Source organism: Pleurodeles waltl, chromosome 10 (genome assembly GCF_031143425.1).
Source record: "Pleurodeles waltl isolate 20211129_DDA chromosome 10, aPleWal1.hap1.20221129, whole genome shotgun sequence".
Lineage (NCBI taxonomy): Eukaryota > Metazoa > Chordata > Amphibia > Caudata > Salamandridae > Pleurodeles > Pleurodeles waltl.
The window spans coordinates 914,056,193-914,078,201 of record NC_090449.1 but is presented as its reverse complement, the minus strand read 5'-3'; the positions used below and the strand labels follow the sequence as shown (position 1 = coordinate 914,078,201).

The 22,009-nt window shown below is 48.8% G+C and overlaps 1 protein-coding gene across 8 annotated transcripts in view; it reads left to right on the top strand.

Annotated features, from left to right (window-relative positions):
• The window catches only part of LOC138262021 (ATP-dependent translocase ABCB1-like), a 920,359-nt gene that overhangs the window by 435,934 nt on the left and 462,416 nt on the right, over positions 1–22,009 (top strand). For all 8 annotated transcript variants that reach the window (XM_069211673.1, XM_069211677.1, XM_069211676.1 and 5 more), the window contains one exon: positions 1,876–2,088. In XM_069211673.1, the coding sequence (XP_069067774.1) occupies positions 1,876–2,088 (213 nt within the window). The remainder of the gene's footprint in view (positions 1–1,875; positions 2,089–22,009) is intronic.

Genomic DNA, 22,009 nt, shown 5'->3' with positions numbered 1-22,009 from the left:
CCCCATAGCAATCTATAAATTATCAAGGGACCAATGCAGTGACTTAATATTTATAACGAGGGACTGAGCCACATATATTCCATAAATCCTCGCCTGAAGGGCCAGATGCGAGCCAGAGCATTCACCTGCTTATCAACTGCATCCTTAATGACTACATCTGCTGCCAGAAACATCTGTCCCACAAAACTGGTCACAAACAAATCTATTGGGATGGAGTAAATGAGTCATTCTGCATATCCTGCAAGAAGTACAGTTTGGCCATAAAGCATGGCAACATGATCTTGTTAGGGTCCCGCCATTCATTCCTGAGGACCTCATAAATATAGGGGTGCACTGCGATGATGAGGTATTCAATACCTCCTCTTCAGAAAACCTCATATTAACTTTAACATGCCTTATCCGTTTTAGCAACATTTTGCAGGCAATGTATTTCCCTTTCTGTTCCTCAGAACCAGGCCCCTTATGATCTGAACCAGAGGACTTCGAAGATGGGTCAGGGAGAAAAGTCTTACTGCAACCAGAGCCCCAATCTCCAACAGTGTCTCCCTAATCATTCACCTGAGTCTAGAGTCCTCACTCTCACCCCAGCAACAGGAGAAAAACCACAGCCAAAAAGCAATAGCAAGTAGAAAAAACAGCAAACACAACCGCTATGCCATACATATCCTCAGGGCTGGACAAATATAGGCACCAGCACACCATACCACAGTCTAGAAATGCTCATTAAAACAGACGTGCATTCCAAACTCTCTGCGTGACATACACATCCTCCCAGAAGGCCGTCAATCCCCAGAGGTGCTGCCCTGCAAGTGCTTCCTGGGTTGCAAAAGCAGCAGCAGCTGCAGCGCATCTTCCTGCTCGAATGGCAGATGCTCCATAAATGCCAAGCAGGAGTCCTTTGCCCTGGAGCACACAGTAAGGAAATGCCATCATGAAGGTAAAATTGCTGCCCAAGCATCCTTCTGCAAAGCCTCGTAGGCAGAAGGACTCGAACATTGAGAAATGTCACCCACACTGCCCTGCATGAAGGGTAGCTCCTGAGTGGAATCTGCACCACCACCACCCCACAAGAGCAGCAGCATCACTCCACGTACATTCTGACCTGGCAGAAAAAAAGAACAGAACGAATGCTGGGTAGGTACTGAATAAATAGGGTTGAGTAGGGTCCCAGCATTCCTTATGTTCTTTTTTCTGCCTGAGAAATATCCATGTCCACATCTCATGAATGGAACGAGGTCGGGGGAACCAGGGAGTAACAACATTTTCCCATATTTCTCTTCCTCGGTCTTTCTGATTTATGTGCTTTGCCTTCTCTTGCACTTTCTAAATAACTAATGCATAAAAATAGGTGCCCCTCCCCAAAAGTAAGTGCCGGTCACACCTGGCTCAAACTAAGCATTGGCTATATCTCAAATGTATACAACTGTGCTCTGATTCCCTAGGACCCAGGACTGATGAAGATCTTTAAACAAGCAGTGTCCTATAGCCAGCATTCAAATTAAATGTTCTAAAACTGTAAAACAATGTACATTTATGTGCTTGTGGGCAGTCACAAACCACTCACGCACCCTTTCAGCCCTGGACATTGGTTGAGATCCATCCAAATGCCCAAGTAAATTCCTTAACCTTATGGAAAAAGTAAGTAACTCACACAAATGTGTTTTGGGGTTAATGCAATGCCTGTGAGGAAAGATGTTTCTCCTTGTAGAAAAAAAGGAAAAAATAATAATTTGTGGGCTTCTAATCACCAATGTGTAGTTGTATTGCATTTACAACAATATCACTACATATTGAGGAAATAACCCACAAAAAGTGCATATGGCATTGCCAGTAAAATACACAAACACTGACATTTGGATTTTATGTTTGCTGTAGAATCTAAAGGACAGTGATGAAGAGGAAGAGGAGAGTACAGAGATAGAAACAGATGATGAACTTAGCACCTTTGATGAAAACATCCAAGCCATCATTCCTAATGAAACTGGTGTAAGAAGGAACAGTGTAGTAAGTACACTGAGTAAAATTTCAAGAAGGAAGTCATCCATCAAGAAAAGGAAGTGTAAGAAAAATAGAAACCCAGAGCCAAAGGTAACCTTTTAAAAGTAAAGCACCTGTTCTCCCATGCACTCCCCCCTCTCCCTTCTGCTATCTCTCCCTCCCCCACCACTCTCTCTCCACCATCATCACCTCCCTCTTGTCACCCTCTACGCATTTCCTTGTCCCTGCTGTCTCCACTTTAACATGACCCAATCGCTACTTCTGCATTGAGTAGTTAAAGGAATGGAACTCCCCACTCCTATGTCAACCTCATCTACTATGAGATGGCATTCCACAGAATGGACAGAGAGACACCTTGGAATACTCCTCCACCACTACAATGTGCCATATAAGCTGGTATGAATAATTTGGTAGTAGGGGAGTGAACTGCAAGATAGTTCCTGGAGAACAACTCACAGAAGACTTCAAAATGAGGACTAAAGTCTGCCAGAGTTACTCTCACCTTTTCTCTTCTTGCTGGTCCTAAGCTGGATCATGAAGCCATCGAAAGCAAGGAGAAGCAATGGAATCCAGTGGACAATTTGGACACAGCTCAACGACTTGGACTTTATAGACAACCCAACCCTACTTTGCCATACCTATTTGCAGATGTAAGAGAAGACCGGCAAGGTGGCAGGCACATCAGCACAACTTGACTTCAACATCCACAGGGGAAAAGCCAAGATCCTGAAGGCTAACACCGCCAGCACAATTGCAGTTGCTTTTGCAGGTGATGCATTAGAACTGATTGAGGCCTTCAGCTACCTGGGCAGTGTCACAGACAAGCAAGTCAGCACTGATGCCGTTGTCAAGGCAAGAATCTGCAAAGCAAGGGCTTTCTTTATTCAGCTAAAGAAGATCTGGAGCTCCAAATACCTAATGCTGCAAACTAAGATCAGACTTTTTAATACAGTGTAAAATTGGTTCTTCTGTATGGAGCAGCCATTTGGAGGCCAAGAGTGATCACTACCAACAAAGTGCAGACCTTCATCAACACCTGTCTGAGGAAAATTCTCCAAATCTGCTGCCTAAAGCCATCAGTAACAAGAACCTATGACAGGAGACTATCCACCTCTCTGCCCATGAAGACATCATCAATATACACTCAGGCTGGATTGGTCAAACATTCTGCAAGCTTGCATCAAACACCACCAGGCAAGCTCTGACGTGGAACCCTCAAGGGGAAATGAAAAGAGGAAGGCCAAGAAACGTCTGGTGCCAAGGAGACAAGGCTGACCTCAAACGGATAGGTTACAACTTAAGTCAGATTGAATGAAAAGCCTATGAGAGATATGACTGAAGAGTCCTGGTTGATGCCCTATATAGCAGGAGGGGTAGTAGGCTCAAGTAAGTAATCATGTCACTACCTCACCTCCCACCCCTTTCTGTGAATGTCTTGATCGACCTTAATCGATCATTGCCCCTTTCCTTTGTCTATTACTATACTTCTCCCTATCGTCTGTTCCTTTATTTCTCTTCCTCCTTCTCCTGCTACCTCCTATTCTACATGCTTCCTTCTCCCACCTTCCTCCTGCTTTTCACTCCATTGCCCTTTCCCTCCTCGTTTCTCATAGTGACACTCCCCATTGTTCTCGCTCTTGTTCCTCTTCTTCTCACATTTACTCCCATCCTAGTACAACCTCTTCCTAGCAGCTTTGTTCATTCTCTCATTCCTCCTCTTACTCAATCTCTTTCTTGTTCATTGTATGATCAACAAATTGCTATTGTTATTACTGTGTAAAAACATCTCTGGGCCTGATTTAGAATTTGGTTAATTGGGATACACCATCACAAATGCGATAGATATCCTGATCACTGTATTACAAATGCATTATATTCAATGGCACTTGTCATACAATGGAAGGGATTTCCATCATATTTGTGACGAAGTATTCCATCCATCAAACTCCAAATTAGGACCTGTACCTTAAAGTGTTGCTCCGTACAGAAGGAAAATACATAAACAAATACATAGGGTAACATACTTATAGTACAGTCACCTTGTCAATTCTGATTTCTTGCCTTTTTTAGGACCCTTTGTTTGCTGATCTTAAAAATATGTGAACAATGATCCTCTCAATGCTGCAGTGTGTCTAAAATGGTGCTGTTAAAAAGGTCTTCACCCAACTAGATTATTTAACTTTCCATTAAGGTCATGATAGATGATGTAAAAAATATACCACTGGCATGGAAGTTAAATGTTATATGTGGGTTGCAGAGTGTATTTACATCATATTTCCATCTGATGTGGCTGAGATGCAGTTTAAAAGCACTGTAATGATCCATGGCAGGGAAAAATGTATTTGTCATGTAGAAAAATGTTCTGCCTGGAAGACTCATAAAGTGAAAATCGTCTTGTCTGGTTATGGGAAATGCAATAACAAATTATTCAAAACAACATTATGAATTTCATGAAGGGTCACAAGAACTTTTTTTTAAATACTGAAATGAGGTGTATTAGAACCAAACAATGGTCTATATGAACAGAATCTGATCTATCGTACGAAACAGTACTCAGACTGGCGGCGTGCCAGAATGTTTTGAATAAAGTGAAACAACATGGATTTATATAACATGTACAAACAAAGGGTCAAGCCCAAACAAAGGAACTTGATAAGAATAAATCAATCAAATGTCTAATTGAAGCAACAGCGATTGACCATATGAAAGTCGATGTTTTGACCACAATTGGAAAGAAGAACCTTGGGTCTTCATCAGGACAAATATTTATAAAAGCAAGGCACCGGACCACAGCAAAACACAGTCATAATATTACAGATCCTCTGGATTTTTGGTTTAGATTACAGTGTACTTGAAGAAATCCGGGGTCTTCATCAGGACAAACAATTATGCTTCTTCCGGAGTTGCTTAATTCTGGAAGCAGAAGTATCTGCCGACACAAGCCAATTCATCATGTGGTGGCCATATCTCAGTTCCCCCTTTTCTACTAGATACATGGTAGATATTTAGTGGGAGCCTGATATGTCCCTGTGGTTCAAAACAGGAGACCAGCTGAACTTGCCCTTGGAGTCACTTCTGGACTTCTGGGTGTAGGTAGTGATGCAGAGCTCTGCAGCAGGACTGGTCTCTGAAGGTCCCAAGCAGGCTTGAGGCAGAAAAGCCATCTTTTCAGGTACAGTAGCAGTCTGGCAGAGTGCACAAACGGTCACAGCAGGAGGCAGTCTTCTGAGAGTCCTTCTACATGTCCAGTAGTGAACTGAGGAGCAGGGCTGAGAGCCCTCTTTTTATACCTTGGTGCCCTGCTCTTAGAAGTTGGGTGACATTTCCAGAAGGGTTCTCTGAAGTTCCAGGATTTTACTGCCTCCCTTGCCCTGGTTCCTGGCTGGCTGCACAGACAATACAAGGTTGTTAAACCTATTGTGTGGTGGTAAGGTCCAGCCTATTCAGTTGCAAGTGGGGATGTGTTAGCTTTGCCCTCCCATCAAGTCAGTTAATTGCCCATCCAAATTCTGCTAATACCCCTATTGTGTGACTGTCTGGGGTGAACTGAAAAAGTCCCAACCGTCAATTACACCCAGTCATGTGACCTAAAGCAGGTTAAAGGCACATAAGGCTAAAGGCAGGCTAATGCCAACCCTTTAAAAGTGGCATTTTCAAACTTGTAATAATAAATCCAACTTTACCATTAAAGAGGGCTTATAATTACAAATTCATAGGTACCATATGTGACAACCTACCACCTCAGGTTTAGAATTACAATGTATTAATTTTTTATTATGGAATCACCAATGTTACCCTATGGCAGGGGTAGGCCTTGGGGTCATGGCCAAGCAAGCTGTCACGCCAGACTCGCTTTAATGCAGCTCTTCCACGGTCCGTCAAACTATGAAATAATATCCTGGTTGCGGCGACTACATCTACTCCCCTGCAGCACACTAAGATCCCCCAAGAGGGAGAGGAGCCAGCCCAAGCCAACAAAAGGGTGGTTGCATTGCCGCGAGGCCAGCTGGTGAGTGTAGCCTATCTACCCGTGCTGCAGAGGCCGGAGGTGGCAGCCTGTCAAAGACACCCTGGATGTGCGACCAACAGAGCAGCAACTGCAAACCACAAGCTGCCGGCTCACAGACGAGGAGCTTCGGAAGATGGCCAGTGACTGCATAGCAACCTGATCGCCTGGCAGGAGAGACGTAGCGACTGGATGACACGGCCCCAGTGGCACCCCGATGGTGGTGTTGTCGAGCGCTATCTGCCAGACTTTACTTTGATCCCTGCTGACAAATGGAGCAGATCTAACCATGATCCACCCGCTATAGAGTCGGGGTGAGGAGACGGGGCGCCCAGGGTGCGTGCCAGTGCGGGCCCGACTTCAACCATCGATTGGGCTGGTGAATGTGGCTGGGCCCTCCAGCAGATGACCACCGTGGGCACTATGGGCCATGTGGTGCCCAGCCAGGTCCGGACGCCCACAGTTCAATCAGGCAGTGGACTGCATCCTTTTGCCTGGAGGCGGGGGTGACAGACTCTGCTGGAGATCACCTGTGCCCATCTGGATACGACTGGAGGCGGCCTCTGGTGTTTGCTGTGGTGAGTGGGCCCCGTAGGACGTCTGGAGAGGTGGCAACTTGCCTGCTGGTGATCTACCAGGGCTCCCTGGAGGCCTTACTAGAACTTTGCTATCTCCTGGGGGGCCAATCTGATTGCAACCCCCGTGTGGATGAACTGAATCGAAAAGCACTAGAGGCCCTGGGTGACGCTCTGAGGCTATTCCACTACCTCAAACAACAGGTTGGAAACATCTCACTCCTGGAGCCCCCTGATTTTGGTGGGACCATCCCATAGGAGGGGCTACGCTGGGCTGTGCTCCCACCGGGCACACTGAGAGTGGCAAATACCTAACCCTGGGGACGGCGAGAGGGGAAACAGCTGGGACTTAATACCAGAATGGTCAGACAACAATCCTCCCCGCCGGCTCAATAAACCCCCAAACTCCCATACCTGCAAATACAGGTCCCTGACTCAGGGCAGCGTGGAAGCCCAGACAATGTCTGATAAGCTTGACCAGGTGCTTGTGGCCATAGCACAAGTTAAGCATTCTAAGGAGACCCAATTGAGGACACTGGCCACTGAACTTGGCTTTTCATGAGATGACCACCGAAAACTGGTGGACAAACTTTTGGAAGGTGAAAAGACACTAACTGAAATGCAGCTACAGGTAACAGCCGGGTCTAGCCCCCAGAGTTGCGAGCCGGGTCCAGCGCCCAGAGTTACGAGCAGATGATGCCGAAGGACGTTCCTGAAGGGGAGACATCAGGATTGTTGGGACGCCCGAAAGAGTGGAGGGATCAGACCCTCTGGTCTTCCTTGAAAACAGGTTCACTCCTGGATCAGAACTCACACCCTTCTACACACTTGAGAGGGTGCTTAGAATCCCTGCCGACCGGCCACCCCCCAGGTCACTGCTGCCCCCCGTGCTCACTAAGCTCCTGCACTACTGAGACAGAGGCACCATCCTATGACAGGCCAGGAAGGGATCACCACTGCAGCTTGAAGATAAAACAGTGATTCTATTCCATGACTACACCAAACAAGTCAAACAGCAGCGCTCTAAGTTCCTAGCAGTTAAACATCATCTCCGACAATTAAGATTGCAGTACTCACTACTTTTTCCATCCCAACTATGGATCTTCGTGAAGAACAAGAAACCTTTTTTTGCAGACCCTGCAGAGGTTACACAATGGCTAGACAGTCAAGATGGAGATACCTTAGTGATCAGTGCTGGGGGGGCTCCTCTGGTCTCCTCATCAGGGGCGGGATCAGGGACCCGGACGTGCAAGGGGGTGGCATTCCGGTGGTCCCTGGCTGCTTCCCACCCAGACCTAGAACAGATCATCAAAAAAAGAAAAGTGGTGCTGACTGCTGTTGCTACCCTGGGAGTGGCGACTCCTTCCATGGACGACAAATCAGGGCCTTGCCTCTTCTCAAAAGACGGGGACTCAATGGATTCAGCCATCACACCCAAGATTTGTCCATAATGCCCGTTGTCACACACCATACAGTGGATGGACTGATCTGAGAGACCAGACTTAACACCATGATCAACTATACTCCCCTTTGCAGATAGGGCGGACAGGGCAGCACATCTGGGGGTAACCCATTAGACTTGCCTAAAGATAACAATGGATATGTTGTCTGCTAGATTGAAACACCCCACAATTCTCTTTCTTTTCTCTCCCGTTATACTGGGCGGGGTGCCCCGCCGCAGACTGGGAAACTGAGCTGAATATTTCAAGGATTTGACGAAGAACTGGTGACATTCTACAACTTTTCTAACTGCCCCGTGCCATGGAAGATACCCCAAGCAGACATGAAAACGGCCCTTGCACGGTTTACACTTACAGCTTTAGTCACCACACCCCCTACTTTATTAGTTGACACTATGACCCTCATTACAACATTGGTGGTAAATGCCTCCTACCGCCGTGCTGATGGCTGCCAACATACTGTGACAGCGGCGGTATACCGCTACGGGTATTATGACCCACACAGAAATCCACCACTATACAGACACCCACACAAGTCTGCCAGTCCAAAGGTCAGTGATAAACTGGCGGTACCAAAACCCACACCGTTACGCCAACAGAAATACGACCACAGTATCAGGACCCACTAATCACTGCGGCGGTCTTTCAACCGCGGTAAACCATTAGCGGTACACACCGCCACGCTCAAAAAACACACACTAACAAAACTACACCACATTGGACAATTCAAAATACACACACCTGACACACATACACACACCACACCCACACACCCAATACAATATAAAACACACACCCACATTACCCACAACCCTTTCAATGAAAAAAAGATTGCTAACTGAGAGAGAGACGAGCCAGGAGCACCCACTCAGGAGCCACAGAACACCATCACCCATACGCCACCCACGCACCTCACAGCACACACCCCAACACATCACCCCACGCACCCTCACACATACCACTCACACCACATCCATGACACCCCAAAGACACTCCAGGTTTTCAGAGGAGGAGCTAAGGGTCATGGTGGAGGAAATCATCCGGGTAGAGCCACAGCTATTCGGATCACAGGTGCAGCAGAAGATGGAGCTATGGTGGAGAGTCGTGGACAGGGTCAACGCCGTGGGACAGCACCCGGGAACAAGGGATGACATCAGGAAGAGGTGGAAAGACCTATGGGGGAAGATGCGTTCCGTGGTTGCAAGAGTGCAGATAGCAGGACAGAGGACTGGCGGTGGATCCCCACCTCCTCCCCCACAACTAACAACATGGGAGGAACAAGTCTTGGCAATAATGCATCCTGAGGGCCTCACAGGAGTAGCAGGAGGACTGGACTCTGGTAAGTCAAATCTTTACTATTATATCCCCCACCCTACCTGCATGCCATCACAAACCCCTACCCCTACCCTCACCCCCATCACTCCACCACCTCACATATATCCCACTATCACAACCCACCCATCCCAAATCCAAGTCCTGCATGCCACACCAATGCACCCATCACAGACCTGCATGGACACCCATCACTAAAGCATGCACATAAGAGAGAATCACCTAGCCCACAAAATCACCACTCACACATGGCAAACCTGACAGGGCAATCACAGCCATAAAGGGAAACACACCCATGCACAAGATGGCACATGCAGATACAATAACACTGCATTTACATCCCCACAGGACCCCCACTCAACGTCACCGGAGAGGAGGTGCCAGCCATATCCAGTCCCCCCCGAAGAAGCCCACAGTGATGACAGCAGCTTTGCACATCTGGATCACGATGACCAACCTGGCCATCAGGGACCTCTGGACAGTCGGTTACCCTGCCACGGTCCCATACCACCACAGAGCCTCCCCCCTCAGGAAACACCAGCACATCACCCACCCAGCGGGCCCATACCTCTGTCCCCAGGACACGGCAATCAGCAGTGTGTCTACCACTAGAGGGACCTCAGGCAACCCCACAAACACAGGATGATCAGGGACCAGGGGTCAGTGGCAGTGGGTACACAGTTCAGGGGACAAAGGCACAGGACAACAGGGACACTGGGAGGACAGGCCCAGGGAACCCACTCACAACGAGGCACTTGCAGGGATCCTGGGAGCATACCAACATTCCCAGGAGACCTTAAGCCAGATACTGTACAATTTGCAGGAGGCCCAGTGGATGCAAAAGGGACAGTACCTGGGGATCAAGGAGGACCTCAAACACATCCACACCATCCTGGTCACCATTGCAGGGGTGCTGGCTGACATGGCTAACACCATGAGGGAGGCAGTGGCACCCCAGCGGGCCCCTGACACTAGCCACACCGATGAACAGCCCTCCACCTCCGCTGATGCTAGTGGACAGGAGGCCCCGCCACTGGACCAACAGGTCACCAGCACCCCGCCACCTGCAGAAGGAGAACCACCCCGCAAACGGTCCCTGAAATCCAGGCAGAATCCGGAGAACATTGCCATGACCCCCACCAGGAAATAAGACTCTCCTGATTGTCACCCTTCTGTCCCACTCTGTCACCCTGTCCACCTTGAACTACTATTGCTCCACTTCCTATGCCCCATTGGACAATGCACCTGTATTGTATTGTATTGTAATCATATTTATATAGCGCTTACTACGCCTGACGAGGCGTCGAAGTGCTTTTCGATGAGTAGCACGCTACTCCAGAACCCAACGAGAATTAGTGATGGATTAGTATCGTTAAATAATGAGTACAGTTTTAGTATTATTATGGAGTTAATTTGAGCCGCGGATATGAGAGTTTGTTAGTTAGATTGACTGGAGTAATGGAGGGGTGGAGGAGGAAAGAAATCCAGAAGTGTTAATTGGGAGTATATCCTTCATTTACTCAACCCAAAGGCTTGGGATGAGTTAAAGGGGGGCGGAGGGGAAAGAGTATGTGGAAGGGTTATGGAGAGCATAGTAGCAGGGTGAGATGAATGCAGGAGAATTTAGTAGGGTTGTGTGGGAGGTCACAGAGGTAGAGTGAGGTTTGGTGAGTTAGATGTGGAAGTGGAGGGAAGAGCTTAGGCAGAGATATTTAGGAGATGAAAGTTGTAGAAGGGATTTGGGATGAGTCAGAGTGAGAATGGAGGATAGTTTGATAGAGACATGACATAAGAGTGATGAGTAGATAAGTGTGATAAGATGAGAGCAGGAATTCATAGATATCTAGTATAACAACCCACCCAGGAGCCATGCAATGATCCACGAACATGCCAAGCACAGAAACAACATATACACATACATACAGATATATATACATACACACACACATACATGAATACACACACATATGCACATACAATAAATAATTAGAATCAATAGACTGGTCCTCCATCAGCAACCCAGCCCGTTGCAATAACCCCTCCACTTATTAGCATCTAAATAAACACCCTTTGAACAAATTCAAGTATGGAGTCTGTGGATTATATGACACATGTATTAGTTGCACAAACTGTAAACATTGCATTTCTAATCAACTGTAATATTAACATAGGTATAACCTGTAGTGGGCAGCAGTAAACAAACCAGGAGCCAGAGTGGGGCACAGAGATCTGAAAATAGAGATGCAAAGGGTACAGTAAGTGGCCATCGAAATAGGGAAATCAGGCTGCCATGTTCAATGTCAAACACAAAATTGCAATGGAATGTGAAGTTACAGTGTCTTACCTGTGTGTCACTGGAAGTACTGTTGTATCATTGATCTTCTGTTGTCCACATCTTCTTCCTCTGCCTCCTCTTCCTCACTGTCCACATGCTCCACTGCTGCCACAAGACCATCTCCAGGCTCATCTTCCTGCAGAAAAGGCACCTGGCGTCTCAAGGCCAGGTTGTGCAACATGCAACATGCAACGATGATCTGGCACACCTTCTTGAGTGAATAGTACAGGGAACCGCCTGTCAGATGGAGGCACCGGAACCTTGCCTTCAGGAGGCCAAAGGTTCTTTCAATGATCCTCCTTGTTCGCCCATGTCCCTCATTGTAATGTTCCTTTGCCCTTGTCCTGGGATTCCTCACTAGGGTCAGTAGCCATGAGAGGTTTGGGTAACCAGAGTCACCTGCAAATATTTGAGGGATACCTGTTAGACATACACTCGCCCTTAGGGACAACCCCACACCCATATACCTACATCAACTGGGTGGGGATCATGGGCTCACCTATTAGCCACATCCTGTGCATCTGGAGTTGAGACATCACATACGGAATGCTGCTATTCCTCAAGATGAATGCATCATGCACAGAGCCAGGATACTTGGCATTCACATGGGAGATGCACTGGTCCGCCAAACACACCATCTGCACAATCAGAGAGTGATAGCTTTTCCTATTCCTGAACACTTGTTCATTTCTCTGGGGGGGGGTATGCTACAAGTGTACCATCAATGGCACCAATGATGTTGGGGATATGTCCCAGGGCATAGAAGTCACCTTTCACTGTAGGAAAATCCTCCACCTGAGGGAAAACGATGTAGCTCCTCATGTGTTTCAGAAGGGCAGACAACACTCTGGTCAACACGTTGGAGAACATAGGCTGTGACATCCCTGATGCCATGGCCACTGTTGCTTGGAAGGAACCACTTGCCAGGAACGGAGCACTGACAGGACCTGCACTAGAGGGGGGATACCTGTGGGGTGGCGGATAGCTGAAATCAGGTCTGGCTCCAATTGGGCACACAGTTCTTGGATTGTGGCCCTATCAAGTCTGTAGGTTAGGATAATGTGTCTGTCCTCCATTGTCGCCAGGTCCACCAGGGGTCTGTACAGTGGAGGATGTCTCCATCTCATATTCATCCTCAGCAGTTGAAGTCTAGGGAGGAAAACGGTGAGCAGAGGGTCATATTCACACATCTATTGAAATAATGATGCATCTTTACCTTTACAGAGCCAGTATGTTAATCCAAGAGTCAGTTGATGTGCCAATGTCTGCTGTGACGCAGTTAGGTGCCATGGCCTGTACCCCCCTGAAATGGTGTCTGCTTGACCTGTGAGGATGGACAAGTGGAAATGAGGAAATTCTGCTAGTGTTGTGCATCGTAGCGGTCGGCGATCGACAACCGTCACGCAACTTCGCATTGGTTAACATTAGGCCCTATGGGTTCCATGAGCCAATGGCGATGTACACCAGCGGTGATGGTACGCACCGCCGTGGACGTGACCGCCATTTTCGATCTATTCACTCACTTGCTACCTGATATTCAACAGGAGAGGACCTACACTGCAAGTGCTGCTGTGACCTGTGTCTGGAAGCGACAATGGCTCATGTATCTGGGGAAAGGGCCTCTGCCTTCACTTCGGAGGTGTTGGAGAGGCTGGTGGATGGGGTCCTACCCCAGTACACTTTACTCTATGGTCCTCCAGACAAAGAGGTGAGTACACTGTGAGCATGATGCGTGGCCCATGAATGTATGGAGTGCTGTGTGTGTAAGCCACATGTGGGGGGGGCTGAGGTGTCCAGGGCAAAGTGCTGCATGTATGGTGGTAACTGTATGTGCAGAAGGTGATGGGAGGGATATGGTGGGCCATGAGTATGACAGTCCGGAACTGTATGACTAATCCCTTTTCTGCTTTATTTTCCCTGCAGGTCAGCGCCCACCAGAAAAAGGGTATTTGGCGTGCCATTGCCAAGGAGGTGCGGACCCTGGGGATCTTTGACAGGTGGAGCACCCACTGCCTCAAACGGTGGGAGGACCTGTGATGCTGGGCAAGGAGGGCGGCGGAGGCCCAGCTGGGGCTGGCCTCCCAACTACGAGGGGGTGCCTGTCGTACCCTGACCCCCCTGATGTTCTGCATCCCAGCGGTGGCCTATCCGGAGTTGGATGGGTGCTTGAGGGCATCACAGCAGCCACAAGGGGGTGAGAACAGCTTCTGAATCATGACTTTGCATGTGTTAAGGTTTTACCTGGGTGGGATGTGGACTGTAGGTGCCCCTAGGCCAGGGCGAACATGTCAGGGTAGGTCCCTTGTTGGGCAGGCTCTGAGGCACACCAACCCCAATGGTGTTAGTGGGCATCTAACCCCACCCTATCCCAGGCACACCTTCAGACAGACCAGCATTCACCCAAATCAACACACAAAAGTGGCTAAGGCAAACACAAGCACCACACTTCATATCACAGGCACCCACACAGGCACCATCCCCATGCAGACACAGCAACATCCACTGCCTCCACTGTGACCCCCTCCTCCTCCTCGTCCACCTCCCTCCCAGTAGTGTCTCCACTCACACCTGCATGCACTACATCCTCATCCACTACCTCCATCACTAGCATGCCCATCAGTACACACCCTTCACTCGCAGTCACCACCCCCACATCCATGCACACATCCCCTGTGTCCTCTCCCACTGTGTCTGTGACCCCTCCTCCCAAAGTACACAAACGCAAGCACACCCCCACCTAACAGCCATCCACCTCACAACAGCATCCAGCTCATGCACCTGCACCCAAACACAGCAGACTGACACCTCCTACAAGCACTCCCTCTTCCTCCACTCCCAAACCTTCATCCTCTTCCCGCCCCAATGTCCCTAAGAAGCTTTTCCTAGCCACCCTTGACCTCTTCCCTCCCCCTCCCCCCGTCCTTCACCTCGGGCTAGGGTGGCCAGAATCCAGCCCATCACCTTAGCCACCAAGTCCATGTCTGCTGTGGTTTCTGCAGCTGTCAGAGGCTCTAAGGGGGCACCCGTCAGCCCAGCCTGTGTGCCACCAACCCCTGCCAAGGCCAAGAAGATTCTGCCACCTGGCAAGGTCAAGAAGGGGACAGCATCTAGCAAGGAGAAGGAGCCACAACCACCCAGCAAGGCCACATCAAAGACTCCAGCTGCCAGACCCAAGGTGACACCACCATCTGCCAAGGGCAGGAAGGGGCACAAAACATCAGCCAAGGCACTTCTGCTAGCCGAGCCTGCAGGTGAAGGCCTGGTGGCTACCAGCACAACCGCCAGCACCGGCACCTGCACCGTGGCCAGCACCGCCGCAAGCACCACTGCAAGCACCACCACCAGCACCACCACCTGCACCGCCACAAGCAAAACTACTGTCAGCAGCAGCAGCCCCAGTGGGCAGCCATCCGAGGCTGCAGGAGGAGGGCTGGAGCCTCCCCCCACCACTGGCAGCACCGGCACCTGCACGACGGGCAGAAATGCCAGCTGCACCTCCGCAAGCCCCGCCGCAAGCACCGCTGACAGTAGCACCACTGCCAGCAGCAGCAGCCCCAGTGGGCAATCGTCTGAGTCTGTAGGAGTAGGGCTGGAGCTTCCCCCCACCACTGGCAGCACCCCCACCAGCACCGGGACTACCACCACTTTGCAGCCGTAGCCGCCGGCAGATGGACTGTAGCCCTGCCTCCATGGACTATCATGTATCCTGGCCACTGCAATCTTGTGGCTCTGACACCCAGGTGAGGGACTGTGACCTGACACCCCCCAAGTGCTGCATCACTGGTCACAAAGCCCCCTCCAGAACTAGTGGAAGATCCATCCACTCACCCCATCCTTGCCAGGATGAAGCACACTGGGCACCAAGCCTCCTCCAGAACCAGTGGAAGAAGGCATCCACTCACCCTATCCTTGGCAGGATGAAGCACACTGGGCACCAAGCCCCCTCCAGAACCAGCGGAAGAAGGCATCCACTCACCCCCTCCTTGGCAGGATGAAGCATACTGGGCACAAAGCCCCCTCCAGAACCAGCGGAAGGAGGCATCCACTCACCCTATCCTTGGCAGGATGAAGCACACTGGGCACAAAGCCCCCTCCAGAACCAGTGGAAAACTGGCACCCACTTGAGAGACTGTGGCTTTGCACTCCGCAGGACCAAGCAGTGGGCAAACCACACACTGGAGAGACTGTGGCTTTGCACTCCCCAGGACCAAGCAGTGGGCAAACCAGCTTTGCACTCCCCAGGATCAAGCAGTGGGCATGGAGCCCCCTCGAGGAGCAGTGGCGTTGTACCATCTTCCGGCTGAGGTGCCCCCCCTTCCCAGTTCCCCTGAGGTGCCTGTGTGTTTTTGACCTGATGCCCCTGCAGTGTTCTCCATGCGTATTGAGGCAGGAGTCAAGTGTGGGCTTGGCCTATGTGTTTTGGCACAGTGGGCCATGAACATTTTAAGTGGACATTGTCCCGCCTTTTGCAAATATTGTATATTTAGTAAATACTGTTTTTGCATTATTAACGTATTTCTAACTATTTCTAATATAACACTCTTTTCACTCAATTACTTTTGTCCTTGCATCATTCCTGAGGGTTACGGGGTGTATATGTAATGTTGTTGCATGTGTTTGTGTGTATGGTGTTGGGGGTGAGAGTGGGGGGGTGGGGATGTTGTGTGTTGCGTGTGTGTGTCATTCCCTTTTTCTTCCCCCCTCCCCTACGTGCTAGGTGCAGTACTCACTGTACTCGTGGTATATGAGCAGATACACCAGCATGGGGAAGACATGCAGCTCAGGCTCCATGGCGTCCTGGTTCTTCCTTGAGTGTCGAGAGGTGAGTGGTTTCCCTTCAAAGTACTGTTTCCACTGTGCTTTTGATGGCGTTGGTACCGCCCCGGAAAAGCTGGCAGATGGGCAGGTTGTAATGGGGCGGGTGGTACATTGTCTTCCGCCTTGCTGTTGGCTGTTACCGCCACGTGTTTGTTGCTACCGCCATGGCGGTCGGAGTGTTAAAGTGGCTGTATCTGCTGGTGGTTTCCGCCGTGGTCATGATTCCATTTTTGTTACTGCCTGCCTGTTGGTAGTATTACCCCCGCTTTAACACCGACCGCCAGTGTTGTAATGAAGGAGGCCTATATATTTACAGTTTGGGCACTTTGCCTTTTGCAAGGGGCTCCCCTGTCTCTTTACCATTCTCTCCCGTTTTATAATGCACAACCCTTCCCCATTCAGACGACAGCACACTGAGCTTTAAACAAGACGGAGAAACACAACTTCTTCCATGCAGGTAGATGAGGACACAGGGCCACATGGGGGCCCTCCTTTTCCCTCCCTTTAGGCAGGCTTGCAACACACCAATGGTCATACTGATGACAGGTTGTTTCCTTACACTTAATGTAAGGGGCATGCACATTGTGCGGAAATGCTATACAGTCTACTCCTACATTCACCTACAGAACGCCAACATAATAGTACTGCAAGAGATGCATATTATTTTGGGAGAAATACCAAGGCTCCTTTGCCTTTGGCATGGAATCATACATACCCCACCTATTCTACATACTACATAAGCATGTGGGGCACTGATCTGGTTATGACATGGCCTCCCATTCTATCAGGGAGACCCGATCCTCGGGGTCTGCGCACGTTCCCAACATGTCCACCACTAGACAGCTCCAAAACTCTGATAGAAATATCACAGAGCCCGAGAGAGTCCAAACGGGGGAAAAGGGGATTAGGATGGGAACAGCTGGGAAGGAGAGCTGCAGGAAGCAAAAGGTTAAACAACACAATATCAATTTATTATCACATTGATTTTTACTAGATTATGATTCTAAGCATTGTCATACTGCAACTATGGATAACTCTAGATAGGACTATAACTAGACAACAAAATGTCTGGGTACCTAGGAAGGAATCAAGAATGGTTTCATATGAACTTTTCATGAAAAGTCACGTATTGTCTAGGAATATCAGAACCTTCTAGAATTATGATTCATAACAAACATAGCCTCATTACATGAGGACAAACTGTAATCTGAACATTCCCTGGAAAACAATAGGAATAGTACTAAGGACTTAACATGCACATAGAATGTAAATCTTGAATTTAACTCCTTTGAAGAAAATTCGAAAGGCCCTGGATAATCGTCTGCACTTCAGGAAACACTTCACATCAAAAGTTTAATTGCCATGGAATGATTGCGCACACTGTAAGCGATCTGAACATCAAGGTCTAAATGCGGGAAATGAATCGCGCACACTGCCGATCTCAACAAGAATATGCAAATGCCATGAAATGATCGCGCACTCGGTAAGCGATCTGAACATCAAGGTTTAAATGCGGGAAATGAATCGCACACACTGCCGAGCTCAACAAGAATATGCAAATGCCATGAAATGATTGTGCACTCTGTAAGCGATCCGAACATCAAGGTTTAAATGCGGGAAATGAATCGCGCACACTGCCGATCTCAACAAGAATTTGCACATGCAATGAAATGATCGCGCACTCTAAGCGATCCGAACATCAGGGTTTAAATGCGGGAAATGAATCGTGCACACTGCCGATCTCAATAAAAATATGCAAATGCCATCAAATGATTGCGCAGTCTGTAAGCGATCTGAACATCAAGGTTTAAATGCGGGAAATGAATCGCGCACACTGCCTAGCTCAAGAAGAATATGCAAATGCCATGAAATGATTGCGCACTCTGTAAGCGATCTGGACATCAAGGTTTAAATGTGGGAAATGAATCCCACACACTGCTGATCTCAACAAAAAGATGCAAAAGCCATGAAATGATCGCGCACTCTGTAAGCGATCCGAGCATCAAGGTTTAAATGCAGGAAATGAATCGCGCACTCTGAAAGTTTCACAAGTAGGCCCAAAATTTCAAAAGACTCTTTAGAACGGGGTCGGGGGCCCAGCCCGACCTCCGTCTTACCACCCTGCTCAAGGATCACCAAGATAATGCGGGGCAGGCCTGGAACGTCAAGGTAGGCCTCCAGGACAGGAGCTCAGGAAATTGCTGCTGCTCTGCACCGGGACCTCTGAATAGTGAGCACGTGGAGCTGGGCTGACTCCCTTATTTAGAGTCTGGCCCAGCCCACAAACCACACCCAGTCATGCTGCAGAGAAAGCTTCTAGAAGGTCCTAGAAAGGGACCACACCCTAACGCACTCAGTCACTCTGCAGCAATACCTTACAAATAAACAGTTATTGCAAACATCATTAATAATGTTGTTCAAGGTTAGAATCTGCAATGCAAAAGGTTAACATACTGCATATGAACCCAATGCATGAATTATGCTCTTGCATAAAGACTAAGTTTTTGCATTTTTGTCGCCCGTAGAGCGCGCACTGTCCTGATGTTGACACATTCCAAGAAACAGGATCACTATTGACAAAGAGGGACACTTTGTATTATTGGAGGGTAGGCTGAACGGGAAACTATTCTTAGTAGGTAGTGTATATTCCACCAGTGTAGGTCAACACCTCCTCTGGGATTGCCTGTCACAACACCTTGCTCACAACACACATCTCCCATGGCTCTTAGGGGGTGACTACAACAGTGTTCTAGACACCTCGCTAGACAGGTCTCGTCCGCCCTTGCCCCGCACACTACCCTGTCGCCAAGCAGCGCATCTCAAGAACTGGGTGGAACGATAGTGCCTAAAAGATATCCCACTCACATTGCACCCAGTTGATAAGCTTCACTTCTTTTACTCTGTTCCTCATCACCTTCATGCCCGGCTGGACCGCTTCTTGAGTTCCCACTCTATACTCCCTCTAGCACTACACTCTGATTACTTAAGCAGAATCGTGGTGGATCATGCCGCCTGCGTGGTAAACCTGATTTGGTTGCTCCCACGACCCCTTGTCCTTCTGTGGCACCTCAAATGTGACATACTGGAAGATCCAGCTCTCCGTCAGGCACTGGACACCCACATACACAAATACTTTTTAGATAATCACAACACTGCAGGAAGCTATGCCTTAAGGTGGGACGCCTTCTAGGTTGTCACATGAACTGTATGTATCAAAGAGATTATAGCTATCTGCAGAACATTGGAACATGAGCTGGGTGAAACAGAGGCATGACTAGCATAATTGGACAGGTACCCTGATTCCCAGTGAAATACTACCACTCAGCGAATCCAGGTGTTCGAAACATACGCCACTCAACTGGAACACCTACAATGTTTCAATTTCAATGCTCATGCAGCGAGGGTACATCGGGAAGGGGACAAGGCTGGGTGACTACTTGCCTTGCAAAAGCACCACCTCGATTACAGAAATATGTTCTCAATCAATGCTTAGGGACCAGGACCCGATTCTGCAAGAATTCACACATTATTATACACAAATTTATAATGCCATAGTTGCAGCCCCTACCCAGTCCATCATCGGCTTTCTGTCACACATTACCATCTCATGCATCCCTGCAGCCACCAGATGCACCTAGATGACCCATTCACAGAACAGGAGATCTGTCAGGCAATTAAAGACCTAGCCTGGAATAAATCCCCAGGTTTAGATGGCCTGCCATTGGAGTTTTACTCCACATTTGCGTCAAAACTGGCTCCACGACTTGGGGCAGTCTAAAACAAATCTTTACAGCTGGGTGCCTTACCTGGAATGCTCCAGGAATCCCTCCTTACCTCTATTTTCATACCTGATTGAGACCTGACCTCCTTGAGTTCCTATCAGCCGATAGCCACCTTGGGGGCAGATGACAAAATATTGGGTAAAGTTCTAGCAAGCTTCTATACACAAATAGTCCATGCCTTAGTTCATAAGGACCAAAATTGATTCATCCTGGGGCGGAACACCTCTCAAACTCTCTGTGATCTGTTCCACATCCCGGATGAGCTCCATGACTCCTTCCCACATGCAGTGGCCCTCATCCTGGACGTGGAGAAGGCATTTGACACACTGTCATGGGATTAATTATTCCAGGTTTTGACCCGAAAGGGAGGGAGGGAATGCCTATTGGATTATACAGTAATCCCTCCACCCTGAAGGAACTACTGGAACTACCCGATTTGAATACATGGGAGGCCAGTGCCCTATGCATCTTCAAATGTAAGAAAATGCATAACATGCAATCCCGCTTCACAGCACTGGCACTCCGCACAATCAAATTACACTCGCGATCACCCACCCCACCCCACCCTCAGCGGAAGCCCGGAGAGGAGCTGTGGCTAAATGGGGGACGTCAGAGAAGGAGGCCCTACGTAGTGAGGAGGTGAGCAAAAGTGCATATGTAAAAATCAGAATAGCACAGCCTGTTTCTGGCTAACAAGCAATATAGCTAAGGATCCGCAATTTCAGTCGATGTTTTGTTCCTTAAAGATGTAACAGATCGTCATCAGGACTCCTGATAAAATCAAGGCCATGAATGATGGCCTGGGTGTAAGGGCGCATGACAACAACACATCGCGAGGCACATTCACCAACACTGAGAGTGGTGTGTAGCCAGACCAGAGCAATTGCCATGGTAAGGTGTGGGTGATGCTGTATAGGGGGAGGGGACACAATCGTAGGAGCTCTGGCATATGGCACAGATATCACTGAATGTTTAAGGGCTGGGCAGAACTCTGTGGAATCTCACAGAGTTTTTATGCAATTCTGCAGAATTCTGCAGAGGAAAACTTGTGAGTTCTGCCCAGCCATAGTCAAAACAAGTAAATTGGGCATGGCTCGATAGAGGCAGAATCCCAATGGCAAAGGGAACAGTGTCACCTTCAGTGGAAAGAAAAGCAACCTTTTGTTGGTTTTACATTTAAGTCAACATTGTGGAAATAAAAGTAGGGGTAAATATGGGTGGCAACCTGGATGTGTGGATAACAGGATAGGCCATAGTGGAGTGGTGCCAGGTTCAAGATCCACACGTAGTGGGAGAACTGCTGCTACTCCCTGTATCACAGAGCTCAAAGCAGAAAAATAATTATTGTGGAGGTCCTAGGTGATACAAAGGTGTAAAAATGAAAAAATGGAAAAGCAAAGTGACCACTTGTTGGTTTCACATTCAAGCCAGCAGTGTGGAAATTAAAATAGGACCAAAATTGGGCGGTGTCCTGGGTGTGTGAGTAACTGGGTACTGGAGAGAAGGATAGGACACAAAGGCCCTCATTATGACAGCAGCGGCCTTTTCTGAAGACCACCGTGGCCGCGGCTGCTGGAAGGCCACCAGTGCTGGTGGTCTTCCGACCACCGTGTTATGACTGGCACCGGATATCCGCACAGCCAGCAGTTGGCTATCCGGCGGCATTCACTACAGCAGTCGGTGGCGCTTAGGCAGATCCACTG